Source organism: Grus americana, chromosome 6, assembly GCF_028858705.1.
Source record: "Grus americana isolate bGruAme1 chromosome 6, bGruAme1.mat, whole genome shotgun sequence".
NCBI lineage: Eukaryota > Metazoa > Chordata > Aves > Gruiformes > Gruidae > Grus > Grus americana.
This window is the reverse complement of record NC_072857.1, coordinates 1,577,638-1,596,597: the sequence shown is the minus strand read 5'-3', so window position 1 is coordinate 1,596,597 and position 18,960 is coordinate 1,577,638. Positions and strand designations below refer to the sequence as shown.

General features: G+C 45.8%; 1 protein-coding gene across 1 annotated transcript in view; it reads left to right on the top strand.

Moving 5' to 3' along the window:
• GALNT13 (polypeptide N-acetylgalactosaminyltransferase 13) overlaps positions 1-18,960 on the top strand; it is a 136,209-nt gene that overhangs the window by 69,502 nt on the left and 47,747 nt on the right. Inside the window, exons 5-8 of the mRNA XM_054829171.1 lie at positions 715-881; positions 2,138-2,345; positions 3,895-4,065; positions 11,450-11,567. Of these exons, the coding sequence (XP_054685146.1) occupies positions 715-881; positions 2,138-2,345; positions 3,895-4,065; positions 11,450-11,567 (664 nt within the window). The remainder of the gene's footprint in view (positions 1-714; positions 882-2,137; positions 2,346-3,894; positions 4,066-11,449; positions 11,568-18,960) is intronic.

Below are 18,960 nucleotides of genomic sequence, written 5' to 3'. Positions count from 1 at the left end.
GGGGGGACCCCACGCTGGAGCAGTTTGCTCCTGAAGGTCTGCACCCCGTGAGAGGGACTCCATGCTGGAGCAGGGGAACGATGAGAGGAGTCCTCCCCCTGAGGATGAAGAAGCGGCAGAAACACCGTGAGATGAACTGACCGTAACCCCCACTCCCCGTCCCCCTGTGCCGCTGAGGGGGGGGAGGTTGAAGCCGGGAGTGAAGTTGAGCCCGGGAAGATGGGAGGGGTGGGGAGAGGTGTTTTAAGAGTTGATTTTATTTCTCATTCCTCTACTCTGTTTTGCCTAGTAATAAATCAGATGAATTCCCTCTCTAAGTTCGGTCTGTTTTGCTCGTGACAACAATTAGTGAGTGATCTCTCCCTGTCCTTATCTCGACCCACAAGCATTTCGTTATGCCTTTTCTCCCCTGTTTGGTGAATGAGGGGAGTGAGAGAGCGGCTCTGGTGGGCACCTGGCCTCCAGCCAGGGTCAACCCACCACAATGTGGCAGTGCACCTTCCCCTGGATACTCCGCTGTGTTTTCTTAGCAAGAAAACAGAATTTGAAGTTCCCTCTGCCTTCGGGCTTCTGCTTTGGGAGCTTGAGGAGATCAGTAACCGGTTCACATGTATCCTGCTCAACAGGCTCCATGGCCCTTGGTAGAGCTCTTTAAAATTTGCTTAAAACTTAACCCCCCCTTTCCTTGTGTGTATTTGCTGTATTTTTTGGCAGGTGCAAGACCAAAGTCTACCCCGACGACCTGCCCAACACGAGCGTCGTGATTGTGTTTCACAACGAAGCCTGGAGTACTCTGCTCCGGACTGTGTACAGCGTTATAAATCGCTCGCCACACCGCTTGCTTTCTGAAATCATCCTGGTGGACGATGCCAGCGAGAGAGGTGGGTCTGGGCAGGGGGGTCCGTTCCGCGCGTCGGTTTAGCACCGCGTTTCAGCATCCTGCAGAAGGGGTTGAGAAGCGTGGCTCCCTCTCGCCAAGCATCTCCGATGGCTGCTGGGCTCTTGTAGGTATGGGCGGTGTAAGTGAGCCTGCAGGTAGCAGCAGAGGTGAAGGTTATCAGGTAGTAAGTTGTGTGTATGGGCTCCTAGCCGGAATTCCGTTCGTGCTGTTTTGCACTGCGGTTTAGCATTTTGCGTTACTGTAAAAGACAGTTCCTGTTCACATCACTCGCTGTCTCTCTCTTGCTGTCTCTCAAAAACCCCTGGTCTGTGTTTCGGGTTTTCCTGGGTGTCCCGACTGAGCCACTTCCCTTGCGTTTCCTGTATTTGTGCTTCGTTTCTTTTGGTCTTGGCTTTTTTCTTCGTCGTGGTGTTGTTGTTGTTGTTGTTTGTTTTTTTAAATAGAGTTTAGAAAGAAAACTATGTGCATACAAAACTGATATTACCTGGAAAAGAAATTGCATTACATTCTATACATGGAACCAATGGAATGATAACTCTTCCTGGAGTAGCTAAATGTATATAACGTATTTATTGTATATAAATAGGACATATAGTTGCGACTGTTCAAGGGACAGAGGATGCAAGCTAAGTCGTCCTTTATTTCTGCCCCACATGGCATTAACTGAACTCTCACTGCTCTCCTGGATTTCCCTGCTTAATGTTTCTCTGTCCCAGGCAGTGGAAGAAGACTTTAGCCCAAGTAATTACAATTTTTCCTAAAAGCAAAATTTTGGATTCCTAAAGGACTCAAATGGTGAAATTCATCAAAAATCACCGTATTTGTATTTATCTGTAGACAAATTAGCAAAAGTGTAATCATTTTGCACTCACTATTGATTGCTGCTTTATTTCAAGGACTTATTTAAAATTTCTGTGACATTTTCCCGAGCCGCTCCGGCAGCGTGTGTGTATGTACGGGTTGGTTTCCGCGTGGCTGCGCTGAACAGAATGCTGGTGTGAAGGGCCATAGCTCAGCTCTCCCTCTTCAGAAAAACTCTAAATATGTCAAAATGCATCTCCTGCGTTACGGCAGCGTTGGCGCATGGCAGTCCTTGGAGGGCTGAGCGTGACGCATAAACCCTGCAGTTATATTTGGAGTCCTCAGTAGTTGCTGAACCTAGCTAAAAATAATGTTTATATTCTGGTTTTTGTTTGGTGGGTGTTTTTTTTTTTTTTCCCCAATTATCTCTGGCAGAATTTTTGAAGGCCTCGTTAGAGAATTACGTGAAAAATCTGGAAGTCTCCGTAAAAATCATCCGGATGGAGCAGAGGTCGGGACTGATCCGCGCGCGGCTCCGCGGGGCAGCAGCCTCCACGGGGCAGGTGATCACCTTCCTGGACGCGCACTGCGAGTGCACCCTGGGCTGGCTGGAGCCGCTGCTGGCCCGCGTAAAGGAGGACAGGTAAGGGTGGCTCTGCGGGCGCGGGGGACCTCCTGCCCCCAGGCTCTTCCTTGGTTTCAGTGTACAGCTCAGAAATTGATCTGAAAATGGAGACTTTGCTTTAATTTATTTTTTTTACCAGCAAGATACGGTATTCTCTAATATTTGTATTAAAATCTGATTTCTAGATAAATATATGGTAAGCTTTTGATTCTTACGACAGGGTTGTTGTTGACAGTAAGAATAATAACGCCAGTAACGATAGTGACTTGTGCCATTTACTCACGCAAGGTTTAGGTGTCTCCCACCCTCATGGCCATCCTTCACCCTTCTTTCTACCAGGCATGACTCTTTCTCAATGGGATCTCCAATGCTCTGTGAAATTTGCACTTTTCTTTTTTCGCCCCCCTTTTTTCTTTTCTTTTTTCGCCCCCCTTTTTTCTTTTCTTTTTTCGCCCCCCTTTTTTCTTTTCTTTTTTCGCCCCCCTTTTTTCTTTTCTTTTTTCGCCCCCCTTTTTTCTTTTCTTTTTTCGCCCCCCTTTTTTCTTTTCTTTTTTCGCCCCCCTTTTTTCTTTTCTTTTTTCGCCCCCCTTTTTTCTTTTCTTTTTTCGCCCCCCTTTTTTCTTTTCTTTTTTCGCCCCCCCTTTTTTCTTTTCTTTTTTCGCCCCCCTTTTTTCTTTTCTTTTTTCGCCCCCCTTTTTTCTTTTCTTTTTTCGCCCCCCTTTTTTCTTTTCTTTTTTCGCCCCCCTGTTTTCTTTTCTTTTTTCGCCCCCCTTTTTTCTTTTCTTTTTTCGCCCCCCTTTTTTCTTTTCTTTTTTCGCCCCCCTTTTTTCTTTTCTTTTTTCGCCCCCCTTTTTTCTTTTCTTTTTTCGCCCCCCTTTTTTCTTTTCTTTTTTCGCCCCCCTTTTTTCTTTTCTTTTTTCGCCCCCCTTTTTTCTTTTCTTTTTTCGCCCCCCTTTTTTCTTTTTAGTAGATGATGCAATTTTCCCCTTTTTTGTGCATAAAGACTCTGCAAGTGAGACCCAAAGCCTGTGCTCTCCTCCCTGGCAGCGCTGCAGCAGCCGAGGTCCTTGCTCCGCTGGATGGAGGAGCAGCCCCGCACACGTGGGCAGCACCAGCCGAAGCGCACACATCCGAGATGGGAATTATTCCCATTTATGAAAGGTGTTGCGAGTGCTCTGCAAGAGATACGTGTATTTGTGATAAAACCAGCACTGCTCGAGCCCTGAGCAAAAATAGCCTTCGTGGTGTTCACCCTGACACTGCCGGTCGTAGAAGGGTGCAAGGAACAGCGAGGAGAGTTTCTCAGTACGGGTAGTTCACACTGCTGGGTCTCTCCTGCCTTTCGGGGAGGATTTGGCAGCCCCAGGTTGCAGCTTCCAGCTCTCGGGAGCGCAGCGAGGAGTCCGTGTGTCCCAAAAGCTGCGGAGAGCAGGGCAGGAGCAGTCCTGCACAGAGTGCTGCTGGGGGGGATTTGTGCAGAGGAGCCTCAGAATAAAGCAACGGGATATTCGGCACACTGACGTGAAAAGTGCTTGTGTTTTAAAAAAGCTGATTTTCTTTCTGACAGGAAAACTGTTGTCTGCCCAATCATTGACGTGATCAGCGATGACACGTTTGAATACATGGCCGGGTCAGACATGACTTACGGAGGGTTTAACTGGAAACTCAACTTCCGCTGGTATCCGGTTCCCCAGAGGGAGATGGACAGGAGGAAAGGAGACAGGACCTTGCCTGTGAGGTAAGGAGGCTGCAGCGAGAGTCCTGCGGCATTTGGCTGCACTGCGTGCTCGTTTATGGAGAGAATAATGCCCGATACCCAAGCTTTTGCTGCGGTATCGGAGAACGCACGGCAGGTAGTCGTGGCACACGGTTCAGGGTAGAGAAGACCAGAATCTGACCTGTCCTTAATGCTGCAATGTAGTTATCAGAGCTGAGAAAACTCATTTATATCTTCTGTTCGACACTCAGTGATTCAAAATCTCACCTGCTTTTTAAGTTCCCTCTACGTTTGTTTTCTGCAAATAGCCTGTCAACCTCGTGTTTACAGATGTTATGGGTTTTTCATAATTTAAGGCAAATATTAGAACATCTTTCTGAAATACACGTTTTTGGAACACCGAACCCGAGGATTTGGTTATGATGGCTTGCACTTAAAATGCATGCTTTTATTGCCTAGAAAATAAAATTGGTGACTATGCACACTGACTCAAAAATGATCTAAGAGAACGTCCTGACCTCTTTCATTTAATTGCTCAAACCACAGACTGTAACAAAACCTCTAGGAAAAAAATTAAATGAAGCTGAAACAGAACAAATTGAATAAATTACTTGCAGTGGGTTATTTGCTCAGCTCTAATAGCTTCTGTGGTCTTCATAAAAAGTTAAAAAAAAAAGTAAAATTAAAAAAAAGCTTTCATAAGTGGATGTAATGGTTTCAAACCTGTCTGAGAGACATGATGAAGTGGAGAGAATTCCAGTCCTGCATAGCCCCGATTGTGCGCAACAGGCAGATAAAGGGAGAGCCAACTCAGGGGACAGCAGCACAGCTTTGCGAAACACTTCCAGGTAAGGCAGTGGGTGGGCGAAGAAAAGCCTTCCAAAATCCCTCGTGCCAGAAGATGTCCCCAGTCTGTCACTGGTTGTCCTGGAAAGCCTGGAGTCAGGGAAGGGCTGGGTTTTTCAGCTTTGGTTCTCCGGCAAAGCGAGCAGGGTGCCCAGGGGCAGGAGCCGACCCTGGCGTTAGCCGGGGGGCTGGAGCTGGTCTCGAGGCAATAGCACTGCCTTTCTCGTGAGCTCAAATGTTATCACTCGGCTGTGAAGCCCGCCAGCAGCTCCTTCATTAAAGCTGAGGTGTGCATTAAAATCGGTAGAGTTAATTATCCTAACGAGCTGCACAGCCTCACGCCGCATCACTCGCTGTGCGCTGTTTGTCCTGTTTCTCCCGTGCCGAATCCGTGCACAGACACAGGGACTTTTCAAAGAAATGCAAATCCGAGCTCTTATTTCCTTATCTTGAAATGGAATAGTACTTAAAGTTAATCCAGAATCAGACATGTAATTGACTCTTAAAATTACTACAAAGGCAAAATAGCTTTTTCTGTTTTCTTTTTTCCCCCACTAGCTCTTAGCTGGGATTTTTGGGATTCTCCCGGATGTTAGTGAGCAGAGCGTGGGTGGAGGAGCCAGAGGGTAATGCCAGGTGCCACGTGCCCCATAATTATCACTTTCACACAAATGCTGTGGAGAGGTGGCTCTGGGGGATGTTTCTGTGCCGCCTTAAGACCGAAGTGCCAGCTCTGAGACGGAGAGGTGCCCTTTCTGAGCACACAGGGAGATGTTTCAGCCTCTTCCGTGCCAGAAGAAGGTGTTCCCTCTTTCATTTCCCCTTTGAGCCGACGGGAGCAGCCCAGGTCTAACGGCTTTCCTGCAGGAAACACCATCAACAAGTCAGCAGGAGCTGTCGGCGTGCAGCTAGCTGGTATTGCAAATGCTTATCCAGAGCAGTCCCAGGACTGCCGCGGTCCAGCAGCCCTCAGGTCTCAGAAATGCAATCGCAAATTCTGCATCCAAAGAGAACGAGTATAATATTCCACCTAAATGAAGAATCATTTTGGCAGCTGCTGCCACCTGAATATTCAAAAAATGGGGGGATAAAAATAAACAAAAGCCTAACCCATACCAAAAATTTAGAAACAAAATGGTGAGTTCATTGGGTTTTTTTTTTGTTCCATGTTGCTTTCCGCATTTTTTCAGTCTCATGTAGATCAAATATGTCTGTATTCATATTTTTTCTTTGTGATCAATGGAATAAGTATGGACTATATAAACATCGTTGGCTTACATGTTTCTTTGCATGTATACATAATATAACCGTTGCACTCGAATTCTGCTTTTTGTTACATTAGCAATCCATGTAACTGACAAAAGTTTCACTCAAAATATTTGTCTTCCATAATAACACTGATAAATTCCTACCTTTGCTTTTTAGATTTAAAATCATAACGCATACCTTCTCAAACGATGAATTATTTTATACACAACTTATTATTTATGTATAATTTGTATTATCGAATTTTTATGGAGAAGGTCAGGATAGCTGACTGATTAGAGCTTGCTAGCCAGCATGAACAGCGTTCAGGCATCGCACGGGCTGTGACCATTAACCCCAAGGAAGGCGAAGGTGGAAGGTGCTGTGCTCTCACAAGAAGGTGCCTGGTTCTTTCTAGTTGGTGGATGCGAAACACTGCAGGCTTGTTTGCCTGTTAAATTCCTAAGTTGGGTATTTGAGTCAAAGATCCGCCTTTGTTGGAATCTCTAGATTTAGTGGGAAAGGTTAATTAATTCAGTGACTGATATTAGAACCCCACAGCTAATTGTCATGCAGTAGAGCTGTAAAAGAGCTTTCTTACTGACATCCATTGGAAAAGTTAGAGTGTTTCTCGTATTTTTAGCAGTAGTCCCTACTGCTTTTGCCCCTTCATTTCTTCTTCTGGTCCTTAAACCTCAGTCTGACGTCCCTTCTCTTGTTCTCCTTCTCTTCTTCCTTCATCCAGTTTTCTCTCAGGTCAGCTAACACCACGATAGCGTAACCTTTCCCAGAACAGTCTGAAATGGTAACTGTCCCCCAAGGAGTCGCAGGTTTTGTGAAGGTAGCAAAAGCCTTTCCAGTGTGAAGGTGGTGGATGAAGGTGGGCAGCGCTAGCGATGGGGAGTTGTCCTGGGCAGCAGGTCGTGCCACCTCTCAGCGCTCCCCATCCTGGGGGAGCACAGGATAGAACTCGGTGGTCATCAGATACTGGGATTTCTTGGGGTTTGTTTTTTTTTTTTTTTTAAAGGAATTAGAATTTTTTTACACGTGCAATGATCAGAAGCAAAAGTAAGATCAGGGAGCTTTCAGTTCATGATGTGTCCTTGCTAGGACTGAAACTATAAAGTGAGAACAGGAAAGGGACGTTCAGAAGAAATCCCTGCAGAAAAGATTGTTCCTGGAGACAGAGCTGTTCAAGACAAATATTTCATTCGGTGGGGTTCATTAGGATCAGTTGAAACCTATTTGTTTTCAGAAATCAGATCTGACCTGTGGCTTTGAGTGCAGATGTTAGCTGAGCCGTGGGGCGTGCAGGGGCTTCCAGGTGATGCTTTAGGGCTATGTTCCTTACTCCCAGGGACAACAACCCCCCAGGACTTGTGTCAACAGGTATTTTCTTCGGTTTGAATAGCAGAGGCTATCCATTGCTGTTCTGACGCACCTCGGGATTTTATCTTGTTTCCACCTAGAGTAAATGCTGTAACTTCCACTGTCACCGGAGTAACCTCCAGCTTTGTAAACAGTTAGACCTTGTCAAAGTGTGTTATTTTAAGCACAAAGCCCATCGCTGGTCCCAGAGGGCTCTTGGGGAGCAAAACCTGGATGGTTGTTGCCCTGTGCAGAGGTGTGGAGCAGGTTAAAGCTAAAGCTTCCCGTGGCTGATCGGGGGCTGTGGGTAGATCTGGGCATTAGGAAGGCGGAGAGCTCTGGGCAGTGCGGGTCCTCCTCAGGTCTGGTCTGGTTCAGTGGTGAACGCTCCTGGGTAGTGCCAGCTAAAGCCAGTGGTCTTGCTAAACCTTTAATTCTTCTTTTTCCACTGAAAGATCCTTGCACAGTATTTGTGCTTTGCAGAACATCCTTTGGCTTTAAGTGAACTCATTTCTCCTTCTGTGAATTTTCCTGCGGCAATAGAAAACTTGTCTGTGCTAAGGTCAGTTTACAAGCATCTTGTCTTCTTACATCTACAGTATTAAAAACATAAAGTGTTTCCGTGCTGGGCATTTACAGTCTCTGCACAGCACATTTCTATGGCTATTTCCATACTTGCCCTTCAGTTTTTTAAGCTGAAGACGCTCCAGGCTAGCATTATAAATACTAAAAAAAAAAAAAAAAATTGTTCCAGAAAATCTTTTCTCAAGTATAAATTCGTTATTGAGAGGAAAAATACAAATCAAGTATTAGGAGCATCTTGTCTTTACCTTCTTATGATGGCTGATTAAACTCAGAATTGACTACAATTAATACTGCCTGGATGATGTGTTTGAAACTGGTGTAAAAACCTTATTGCAAGCCGTACAGATAGCGGGGGTGTTCGTCAGTGATGCTGCCGTTGTGGCAGTTGGACCCCTTGGGCAGGTTGGAGGATGCGGGGTGAGGTGACGTTCCATGGCTTTGGGCAGCTCCTGCCCTGGGGGACCCGACCTGAGCGTCCCCGCCAGGGTCTGGGGTCCCCTCGGGAGCGGCTCCGTGCCAGCCCCTCCTCGCTTTCCCTCCCCGGCGGTGCCTTTTTGTTGTGGGAAGTCCATGCCGGTACGGGAACGGGAATCCTGCTTGCTCCTAATAACGGCAGAAACAAGAAGCAGACGTTATCTCCAAAATAAAATTAAAAGTGGGTTTGAATGATGATTAGAGTTAATCATAACACATTACTGTAGTTGTTAGTATGACTCCAAGTAGCAAAATATAGCTAAAAGGCACAAAGCTGAGAAAGGAACTGGAGGAACCTTACTCTTGCTAATATTACTGTTTCAGCTGGTTTTACAGGGAGCGCTCTGCAGGTCTGTTTGTGTAACATCAAATTCACGTAACAGGGAATAGTCCTGCCTGCTGCGGGTCAGCTCTGTGAGAATCCGTGGCACATACTGGTGCGTAGTTACTTACGTTTTACAGCGTGAAACCCAGCACTTCTCATTCCAGTGAGTTATTAGGGAAACGCTGTTTTTCATAAACAGTTGCTGATGACTTTTCAGAAGAGTCCAGATCTGTCTGTGCAATTCAGTTGCATCATTTAAAAATTGCTTAAGACTGAATCTTTGCAAAAAATGGGAAATGTCATACAATTCAAGCAAAGACTGCCTTCCTCCAGGGAAAGAAATGAGAGGAGGAGCAGGAGGAAGGGAGGGGAGGCAGAGGAGGAGGGTTTCTGTTGCAGACAGAGGATGGGGATGATGTTATTTGTCTGAAACCAGCGGGACCCCTTCAGTGAGGCTACTGGGGGTGGGAGCGGAGGTTTGCTCCCGCAGAGCCGGGCACCGGCTCATCAGAGTGTTGGTGAGTTGCTGGGAGTCCTGTGGGAACTGGGCCAGCGGCCAGGCAGGTGAGTCAACCCAGTACGGGCACGGCTTTCCGTATCAGTGTAAGCAGCTTTGCACAGACTTACAGAGTTTCTAGGTAATCGATGATAGAAATTTCTTCTAAATATAGTATTTTTGCACTGGTAACCATCTGGCGCAAAACCAGTTCAATTAAGAAGGATTTCAGGCGGCTCTGTTTTGTGCTCCCCGCGCTCGATGGTGTTTAACGTCATGATAGCGGTCATGCGGAGGGTCTCACCGCCCGGCCGTCCCCAGCTGCTCCGCTCGCCGCAGTGCGGGTCGGGGGCCAGCAGCACCGTCTGTGGCAGAAACCCAGCAAGGCTGAGGGCCACAAAGCGGCCTTGAAACCTGGGAAGGTTTAGCCCTGTCCGGATGACAGACAGATAATTAGCTGAGCTTTCAGCGCTGAGAGCACAGGGAGAAAAATAGAAATGAGGTGTTGGAAAAGTCAGGGTCCGGTGGTATTTCATCGCTAAACTGTGCTTTTTTTTTTTTTTTTCTGGGAGTAATGATAGTTGGCTCTGGCAGAAGGGGAAGTGGTTGCGCAGCAGGCAAATTCCCTGGGTTTGTCGAGTTTGAGAGTGAGTGAGGACTCCTTCCTGCCAGGGCTGTGTCAGTGCCAGCACAGCACCGTGCCCACGGTCCCTGAGCACCTGCGCTCTGTGTGTAACACCCACACTGACCGTAACGTAACACGGCAATTGCAGGTGCAAATAGGGGTGTGCATTAGCTAATTCAAGTTGCGTGTAGCACATACAAAAGCTACTCAAGGAAGATCTGAGAGGTGCCCGAGCGATGCTCTGCCCCAGGCGGGAGCACCGGTGAAGCCCCTCTTCCAGCTTTCCCCTGCGTTACGTGTGACCCGCTTTCTGGTTTTGGGACAAATTCTAGGAACTCGCTTCATGTCATCACTGTTTGCGTAGGGCTGTGTCCAAGCACAGGAGCTCTCGTGGAAGCTGGGCAGGAGTGCTGGTGCTGGAAATGCTGCGCTTGCGCAGAGGCAGGGAGCAGAGGCTGCTGCACGGAGTGTGGGATGTTCCAAGCAGTTTACTAAATAAAGTAACTGAATGAACGAGTTCAGCTTTGTGACCGAATCCTTTGCAGACAGACCGTGGTTACTGGTGTGCGTGTCTGCGCTTGTACGCATTGAGCTGGCGCTAGGTTATGCATTTTCAAAATCCAGTCTCGCCCACTGTGCAGTTGTTTGTGAAGCCGAGGACAGAAACACGCCTGATCTGTGACCGGCAAGGCTTGGTCCCCAGCTATGGGTAATGTGCCCGGAGCTGCTCACCGGCAAAGCCCGTGGGCGCCGTGCCCCTTGCCAGAGGGCTGTGCCTCGGTGGGTGTGCGTGGGTGTGCTACCGCAGAGCTGGGATGCTGTAAGTGGGGCGAGCCTTTTCCATCTCACGTAGGCTTTAAATGCTGGGAAAAAACCGTAGAGCAGATATTTACAGGGAAATAGGACATCTTTACACAAAGGAAGTTGCACTCTGACTGGATTTGCCTGTTGTAAGGATTTATAATCCTGTTAAGAGAGATTATGCCTGGTAATTTTATGCACATTTAGTCTCCCTCAAAGGCAAAGCCAAGGCATTAAACTCTCTTCACTAAGCATTTCGGATTGGATTTAAACTGCTGTTCTGGATGCAGAAGGCCAAAATTCCATCCACTTTACCATTACAATGCTCCTGAAATAACCTATGGGAATGTGATTTCGCGGGTAGGAAGCAACGCTGCAGGTCTCACTTGGGCAGCGCTCTCCTCGGCTTCGGGGGAGCTCTGCCCGAGGGGCAGGCGCAGAGCATGCAGCCGAAACCGCGTTACTACTGTTAGTAGTTTATGTTTAAGTTGCTGTGCATAGAATATATTTATAGTCAAAATGTCTGAGGTAGTGAAATGTACTGTAGTGTCACGTGATAAATTCCACAGTGTCTTTCAAAAGGTATTTTTTCTTTTCTTTTCTTTTTCCTCTTTTTTTTTTTCTGTTTGTTTTCAACTAGGACCCCTACTATGGCTGGTGGCCTATTTTCTATTGACAGAAACTACTTTGAAGAGATAGGAACTTACGATGCAGGAATGGATATCTGGGGTGGCGAGAATCTTGAAATGTCTTTTAGGGTAATTGCCGTTTTCCTTCATTTTCTGTCGACAAACACAGTTGTGCTGTAACAGTTCCCGCGCTGGGGACAGGGTGCTTCTGCTTTTAGCTGTCATGCAAGTCACGGGTTAATTTAAATTCTCAAGATGTGTGGGGGTGCCTCGTATTTTGGTCCTTTTTACTGCATGAAACATTTTATTACCATTTGGAAAGTTTTAAACTTTCAAAATAATACCTGTTTTAGCAATACTGTTCTTTTTATAAAGAAATGAGGCTTTCTGTGAGCTAGTGCAAATGCTAATGACAAAAACAAGATACAAATGTATATAGTTTAAAAAAAATAATTTAAATCTATGTTTTAATAGAAGTGTTTGAAAGTGTATGTCATCACGAACTTGCAAGTTCTGGCTGGGATTTTTATTCTGTGTGAGAACCAAGCTCGCAGAGAAATCTCACATCCTGCAGAAAAGTTGCCTGTATTTCTGCTGGGGATAGGTGCGTTGCCCATGGCAAGAATCAAATCTCTTTGAGGGAATTGCATTTAGTAATTGTCATTTAGACATAAAGGAAAATTGGAAAATTGAGCCTTTGATAAGTAATTGTTAGAAAGGATGTTGAAAATGACTTTGAACATCTCTGATGTACCATAATTTATGCACTTTAAGTGAGTATGCAAAATAAACCCTGGGTTACCTACCTAGTACCCATAGCGCATCACAGGGATATCCTTCTCTCCTTCCCTCCCCATCTTTTGTCTTCAACCAGGGCTGGTAGACTGTTTTCTATTGACTGAAACTACTTGAAGATTTTTGTGAAGCAAGTATTTCTAAAGATCACCTGAGAAATTGAAAGCATTTTCAGGCCATTTTCTATAATTGCTCACTTTCCTGTGATAGAAGGCTCGAATGACTTCTCCTGACCCTTAATGTTTTAATTCAGTGGATTTCAACATTTTTTGGTATATAGACCCCTAAGAATATTCCTCGGATGTATGTAGGCCCCTATATAGAAGCTTATTTTTACCTTAAGGCTGTTAGTAGGCTTGTTTTTCTCATCTTTAGAAGTGGCCCACGGAGCAGAGCCTGCCTAGCATGGCTTTAAAGCATTAAATACCTGCCTCTCGCCGACTAAATCTGCACATCACCACTGTTCATGTTTCACCGAGTATCAGAGTGTGTGATTTCGGGGCTGTTTGTTATTGCCGGCGTTCTGTATCGCTTACAGAAGAGCTTGTTCAGGACCCGTTTTGAGTCATTACTGCGGAAAGATCCTGTTCTCGCTAGGGAAGAGTCTAAAATGTGTAGCGCTCTTTTTGGAAGAACACCGGGTTTTCATCATAAAAATGATAATCCCTGAAAAGCCAACTCCGATACATGGGGACAAAACAAGGTGATTTTTGTCAAGAGTCCGTACTGGAGAATATACGGAAGGTGATTTTCTGTGGGCTCCTTTTGGCAGTGGCTATTTTTGTTAACAAAGACACAAATACTGATCATTTTTCTGTCGGGCCTTGTAAATGCAGCAGAATAAAATAATTTACAATTCCACGGCCTTTTCCTGCTCCCTGCCATAATAGATTCATTTTGGCAGAAAGCATTTGATCTTCTGCTGAGAGCAGCGTGTGAGCGTGCATTCAGCTTCCAGCATACGCCAAAGAAATGCCCTAAATAGGATATTCTTAATGCATACTCTTGCTCGAATAATGCTAATATATTTTGCAAACCTTTCCTGAGGAGTTTAGCAATCTAACGGTGCTGTTCTGTCTTCGTCTAGTGCTGTTCTGCTCTGGCTCGTGGCAGCGGCGTGGGAAACCTGCCGGGGTTCGTGGCGTGGGGCAGCCAGCTCCCGGTCGGGATGATTTGGGGTTTGCGGCCGCGTGTAGTGCAGGTGGAGCTGATACCTCTGCCTTTGGGACGGTTTTGCTGGTTCTGCTTCCTGGGCACTTCCAAAATTCATGTAAAAAAAAAAAAAATATATCTATAAAAAAAATACTTTGAGGTTTTGTTGGTCTTTTTTTTTTTTTCCCCCTAAATAATTATTTATTGAGTCCTGTTTCAAACTGGACTTGAGTTCTATTCAATGTTTATGTAAGCCAGCAATGGGCTTAACTTATATAAATTTTATGAGAATACTGTTTGAGATCCTAGTGTCAGCTTTAAATTAGAATTTGTGGAACGACAAAGACCAACAGTAGCCATGCTCTCCGCAGAAAGCCCTGGTGATAAAAGCTCTGCCGTTATTCTCGTTTTACTCATTAAGACTGAGGCGGGGGAAGCAAGGAATGGAAGTGCGTGAATTTTCTGCAGAACTCTTTGGGCGTCATACTAGAGAATGTCATTTTATGTCTTTGGAAGAATCTCCTGCTTAAAGTTCAAGAAGCGTTACCAGCCTGGCACACGTGCATCGGCCTGGTAAGAGGGCACGGCGTGAAGAACAGAAATGCAACGATGCGCTTCCAGTGCCGGGAGATTACCCCGGCAATGCCCGGCAGCCCTGCCCTGCTCCTTCCTGGTGTATAGAGCCCTCGTCTGTGAAGAAAACCCACCGAATAGCCGAGTACCTCAGGTACGGCTGGGGCAATAAAATACAGAGGCCTCTGAATCCAGACAGCGTGCCCAGGCTGCCAGGAAGGCCAGCCGTACCCTGGGCTGCATCGCTAGCCGGTCTGGGGAAGGGATTGTCCCACTCTGCGCTGGTGCGGCCTCACCTCGAGTGCTGCGTGCAGGTTTGGGCGCCACGGTACAAAAAGGACATAAAACTATTGGAGAGTGTCCAAAGGAGGGCAGCAAAGGTGGTGAAGGGTCTAGAGGGGAAGACTTATGAGGAGAGGCTGAAGTCCCTTGGTTTGTTCAGCCTAGAGAAGAGGAGACTGAGGGGAGGCCTCACCACGGCCTGCAGCAGCTCCCTCACGAGGGGGAGCGAGAGGGCAAGCGCTGATCTCCTCCCTCTGCTGACCAGTGATAGAACCTGAGGGAATGGCATGAAGCTGCGATGGGGGAGGTTTAGGTTGGATATCAGGCAAAGGTTCTTCACTGAGAGGGTGGTCAGGCACTGGAACAGGCTCCCCAGGGAAGTGGTCACAGCACCGAGCTTGACTGAGTTCAGGAAGTGTCTGGCTAACGCTCTCAGTCATATGCTCTGATTCGGCTGGGCCTGTGTGGGGCCAGGAGTTGGACTCGATGATCCTCATGGGTCCCTTCCAACTCAGGATATTCTGTGATTCTAAATCCCCACCTGATGTAAAACAGCTGCAGAAAATTGGTAGCAGAGAGTGCCCAGGGGCTGGGGAGGTTCTGCCAGCAGCTGCCTTGCAAAGCTGCAATTAGCCGGCGAGATTCCAGAATGCCTCGTTGCAGTCAGGAAAACACGGAGACTAAGCCTTGTTCTGGAAAGTGACTGATGGGAGTCAGCCAGAGGGCTCTTGGTGCATTGCGTGTTTTTATCATCAGGCAGGAGCGGGCTAGCTTTGGTGTTGGTCTGGTATTCAGAAAACAAAACCAACCCCCCCCCCCGCCCCGTCTTGTTCATCCCTGCATCCTCAAAACCTGTTATGAAGTGCCCTTTAGCGTGGGGATGTGTGCGGCTGTGTACAACTTCCCGTATTTCTGGGTAAATCAGTATTTCATCTTTTAGCTGTGCTGCTGCTCCTTGCTTTACTGACGCCTTTTGGAGGATGTCTTTTCATAATGGCAACTGGGAAAATAATCATCATCATCATCATCCTGGCAGGAATCTCATTTATGAAAACCCCATTTATTCATAAATATTTACCATATTTTTATTTATAGAATTCCTTACACATTTTTAATTTCCTGTTAAATGCTGTAAGTGTTTTTTCCCCAATCAGGGAATGCCCTGAAAACTTGGTGGTCAGAATGGAGCTCATAAAGCTTTGGAAAGGGTATTAAAAATAATCTGTCCGTCAGAAAACAAAACAAAAAGATTATTTTTCAGAATAATCCAAATAGGCCAACGCAACGCTAGAGAAAGCAAGTGTGTACTCTAAGAGGAATGAGATGCTGTTTACTTTTGGTTTTCTGGCAGCTGTTAGAAGTGCAGAAGAGGGTGTGCAAATGCTTCCATGTGTATCTCTCAAGTAGCGTGATGGATTAATACGTTGTTCTCAGCCTCTGAAATTTCTGGTTTTACTGTTGTAGGAAATCTTACAGTAAATGAAGGAGGAGCGAGGATGTTTAATTCCCTTGTACCTTAGCGTAGTAGCTGATCTATAGAGATACTGCTATTATAGCCCCTCTAATATAGCTATTACAGGCCACCGCATCGTGCAACAAGTCTCGGTGCGAGGAAACGGGCACGGCCAAGCCGCAGCCCCCCGGCACGGACCAGGAGTAACGTCCCACGGCCGCTGCTCTCTTGCTGTAAATACTGATGAGGCCGAAGGCTAGCGACGAAGCTTCGCCAGCTATGCGCAAAGGGTATTAATAAGCAATTTTTCAGCCTGACTGTATGCGAGGTCTCAACTTCCAGCTGCAAAATTATAGGTGTAAGAGAGCAGATAAACATGTTCGAGTGAAGGGTTTTCGCGGGATCGCTGATCTGGATGACGGGAAGACCGGCGCCGTGTAATTACGGGCACGACGGCGTGTAACTCCCAGCGAGGCTGGGAAGGTCGCGTGCGTGTGGGATTATTTTCAGAAGTACACTGTGACATTGAAATTAATTCTGCATGTTGGTGAGTGGAATTTGGGGTATGTAAATCCCTAATCACCTGGCAAACAGATTAAAAATCTATCTCTCTGCTTTTCAATATTCCTTAGCTGTTTGGCTACATTAACTAATTCTAGGAGCACAATTTGCTCACAAATGTACTCAAAATTATGTTTGTGTGCTTACGTTTAAAGCATACAACGTTTTTCCCTTTCTTTGGACTGCATTAATTTTTCTGTATGTCAGGATTCTTATGTTTCTATAGGGAAAATACGCAAGATACACCAGTTCAGTTGATTTCATTATAGAGATCTTTGGTATTAGAGTTTTGGGGATTTTTTTTTTTCCTAATTGTTACTTTCGCATCACTGCATAGTGATTACATGTTAACTTACTTTACTTGCTTACGACTGCAGTAATCTTTGGGGATTTTTTTTACCATAGCTTTGATCCATGCATATACATGAGATGTTTAATCTTACAGCATCATCAATAAACACACACGTGTACCCAAAGAAGCCCTACTCCTACAGGAGTATTTTTTTCTACTTATTTTAAGATTTGTAGTAAAGCCTTGAAGTTGTTTTATTTTTATTTGCATACAAATTATTATGAGCCTTAAATATTGCTGATTGACCTCCGAGTTCTGCAGGAACTGACTTTGACTTAGTGTTCAAAAATGGTGGAAGAGAAAAAAAAAATCCTGACAGCAGGCTGCACAGAGATCAGATGGAGTTTAACGCCCTCGTTTTATGCAATAATAGGAATGGTTTTAAAATGTCCGTGAAATCAAAGGTAGTTCTAAATAATTAATGCCTATGTTTAAAAAGGGATAAATTATGTAGGCAAATACAAGCCTTGGTTTTAATTCCATGGCGTGCAGTGTCTTACCCCAAATTTTGAATGAATTCATATCGGTAAGCAAAAAGATAAACAGAGCGTGGGTTAGTCTCGCCTGGCTCTATAGAAGGTAAATGATAACATGCTGGCTTTGACAGCTCCTTTTCCAGAGCAAGGGGATGTGGCAGATTTCAGTGAGGGGCTCTCTGGGAATTACCTCCTGAGTCAGGAGAAGGTGGAGATAAATGTGAGCTGGCGGGTGGGCGAATGGGCAGTGCTGAAGGATGAGGTCGCAGCCTGGGGACGGGTCACCGTTGGGGCTTCTTCACTGGACAGTCGCGGCTGGATTGGTTTATTTTTACTAAATACCTTTCTTGCGAAAGGTGGGAAACAAACCTGTGGGACGTGCTGGGTTGGAAGATGCACCGAGGGACTTGTAGGATTGAAGTACCACGGTTGGAAGAATATCTGATTTTGGGGAATTCAGTCAGGTGGAAGGAGAGGGGTTAAACTTCAGAGGAGAATCAAAGGAAGACACCTTCAACCTTAAAAATTATGATGTGACAGTGACTGGTTTATAAATAATTCAATGTGCAAATTAGAGTTAGGTTTTTGGTTTGTTTTTTTGTTTTTTTTTTTTAAATGACATACATCAGTCTTGTACAGGAATATTTGCAATCTGGCTGTCTTTAGTCCCTCGGTGCTTTTAGTCGCCGTCAGGGCCCTTATTGCCTGTTACGACGTGTGGGAGGTCAGTAAACTGGAATATTGCTGAGCGAGGGGCTGCAGTCCCCACCTGTTTGCGGAGGTTTGCAGGGTTTGGTGGGCAGAAAGTCTCGCTGCAGTAGTCTGGGGTGAGGCGGTGGCTCCATTTGTGGCTCTCTTTCTGGAAAGAGATGACTAGAAGGGCTGTAGTAAAGCAATAATTCATAAAATCGTGGCCATGTTGTAAAAAACTAGGTTGTAAAAAACTAGGCAGGGTGAAGGAAAGATACCATTCATTGGAAATATCTGATTCCCAAGATCAAGTAAATTAGTTCCCTGGAAAGTTTTCTGGATTAAAAAAAAATATAATGAATGTTAAAATGAAAAAGACTGCAGTAAAATTTAGCAGCAGTGTCAGGAAGAAGCTGCTGGCAGGTATGGAATTACCTGAATTGAGGTGTCGTCTACAAAGAGCTCTTCAGCAGCGCGGTGCCAGGGACCATTCTGGCATTCCCCGGGGCTGGGATGGAGAGCGATGAAATGCGTTACTGTAGTGTATCTTGTCTGTGTGGTGATCAGATCTCTGGAATCCCACCATCCTTAGCCATTCAGTGAACTTTTGGAAAGTAGTCATTTTACCAGGGAATATTCAGGAATGTCGGTTTGCTTTTTTAATAATACTGAAAAGATAAATGTCCTTTTCTTCTGAACAGAGCGCAGGTTCCTCTGCAATTCCTATGACAACTGTAATAGCAGATTGTACCAAGGACAGCCAAAAATCTGCTTAAAAAAACGTACAGAAACACACGTTTTAAAAAAAAAATGGTAGTGTGGGAGGAATTTCTTGCCACGGAGAGTAGTCGGAGGCGGGGAGACCGTGGGTTAAAGCACACCTACAATTGCACATGCTCACTGCTGTCCTGTCCAGTGAGTTCCCCCCGGGTTGCGCTGTACACACCAGGAGCGCGTGCTGCGGTTTGAATCGCGCTCCCCTGTCGGTACGGCCGCGGGGTCCTTGGCATCCATCAGCTTGAAGTTGCACCTGAGCTGACTGGTTGTCACTGAGCTGCAAAACACAAGATGTTAAACACAAGAATATTTTGATGTTGTCATTGCTTATCCCAACAGAGTACATCACTTAGCATACTAATGAAATTATATAAAAGGATTTAGCCCTAATTAAATAAAATCTGCATTAAG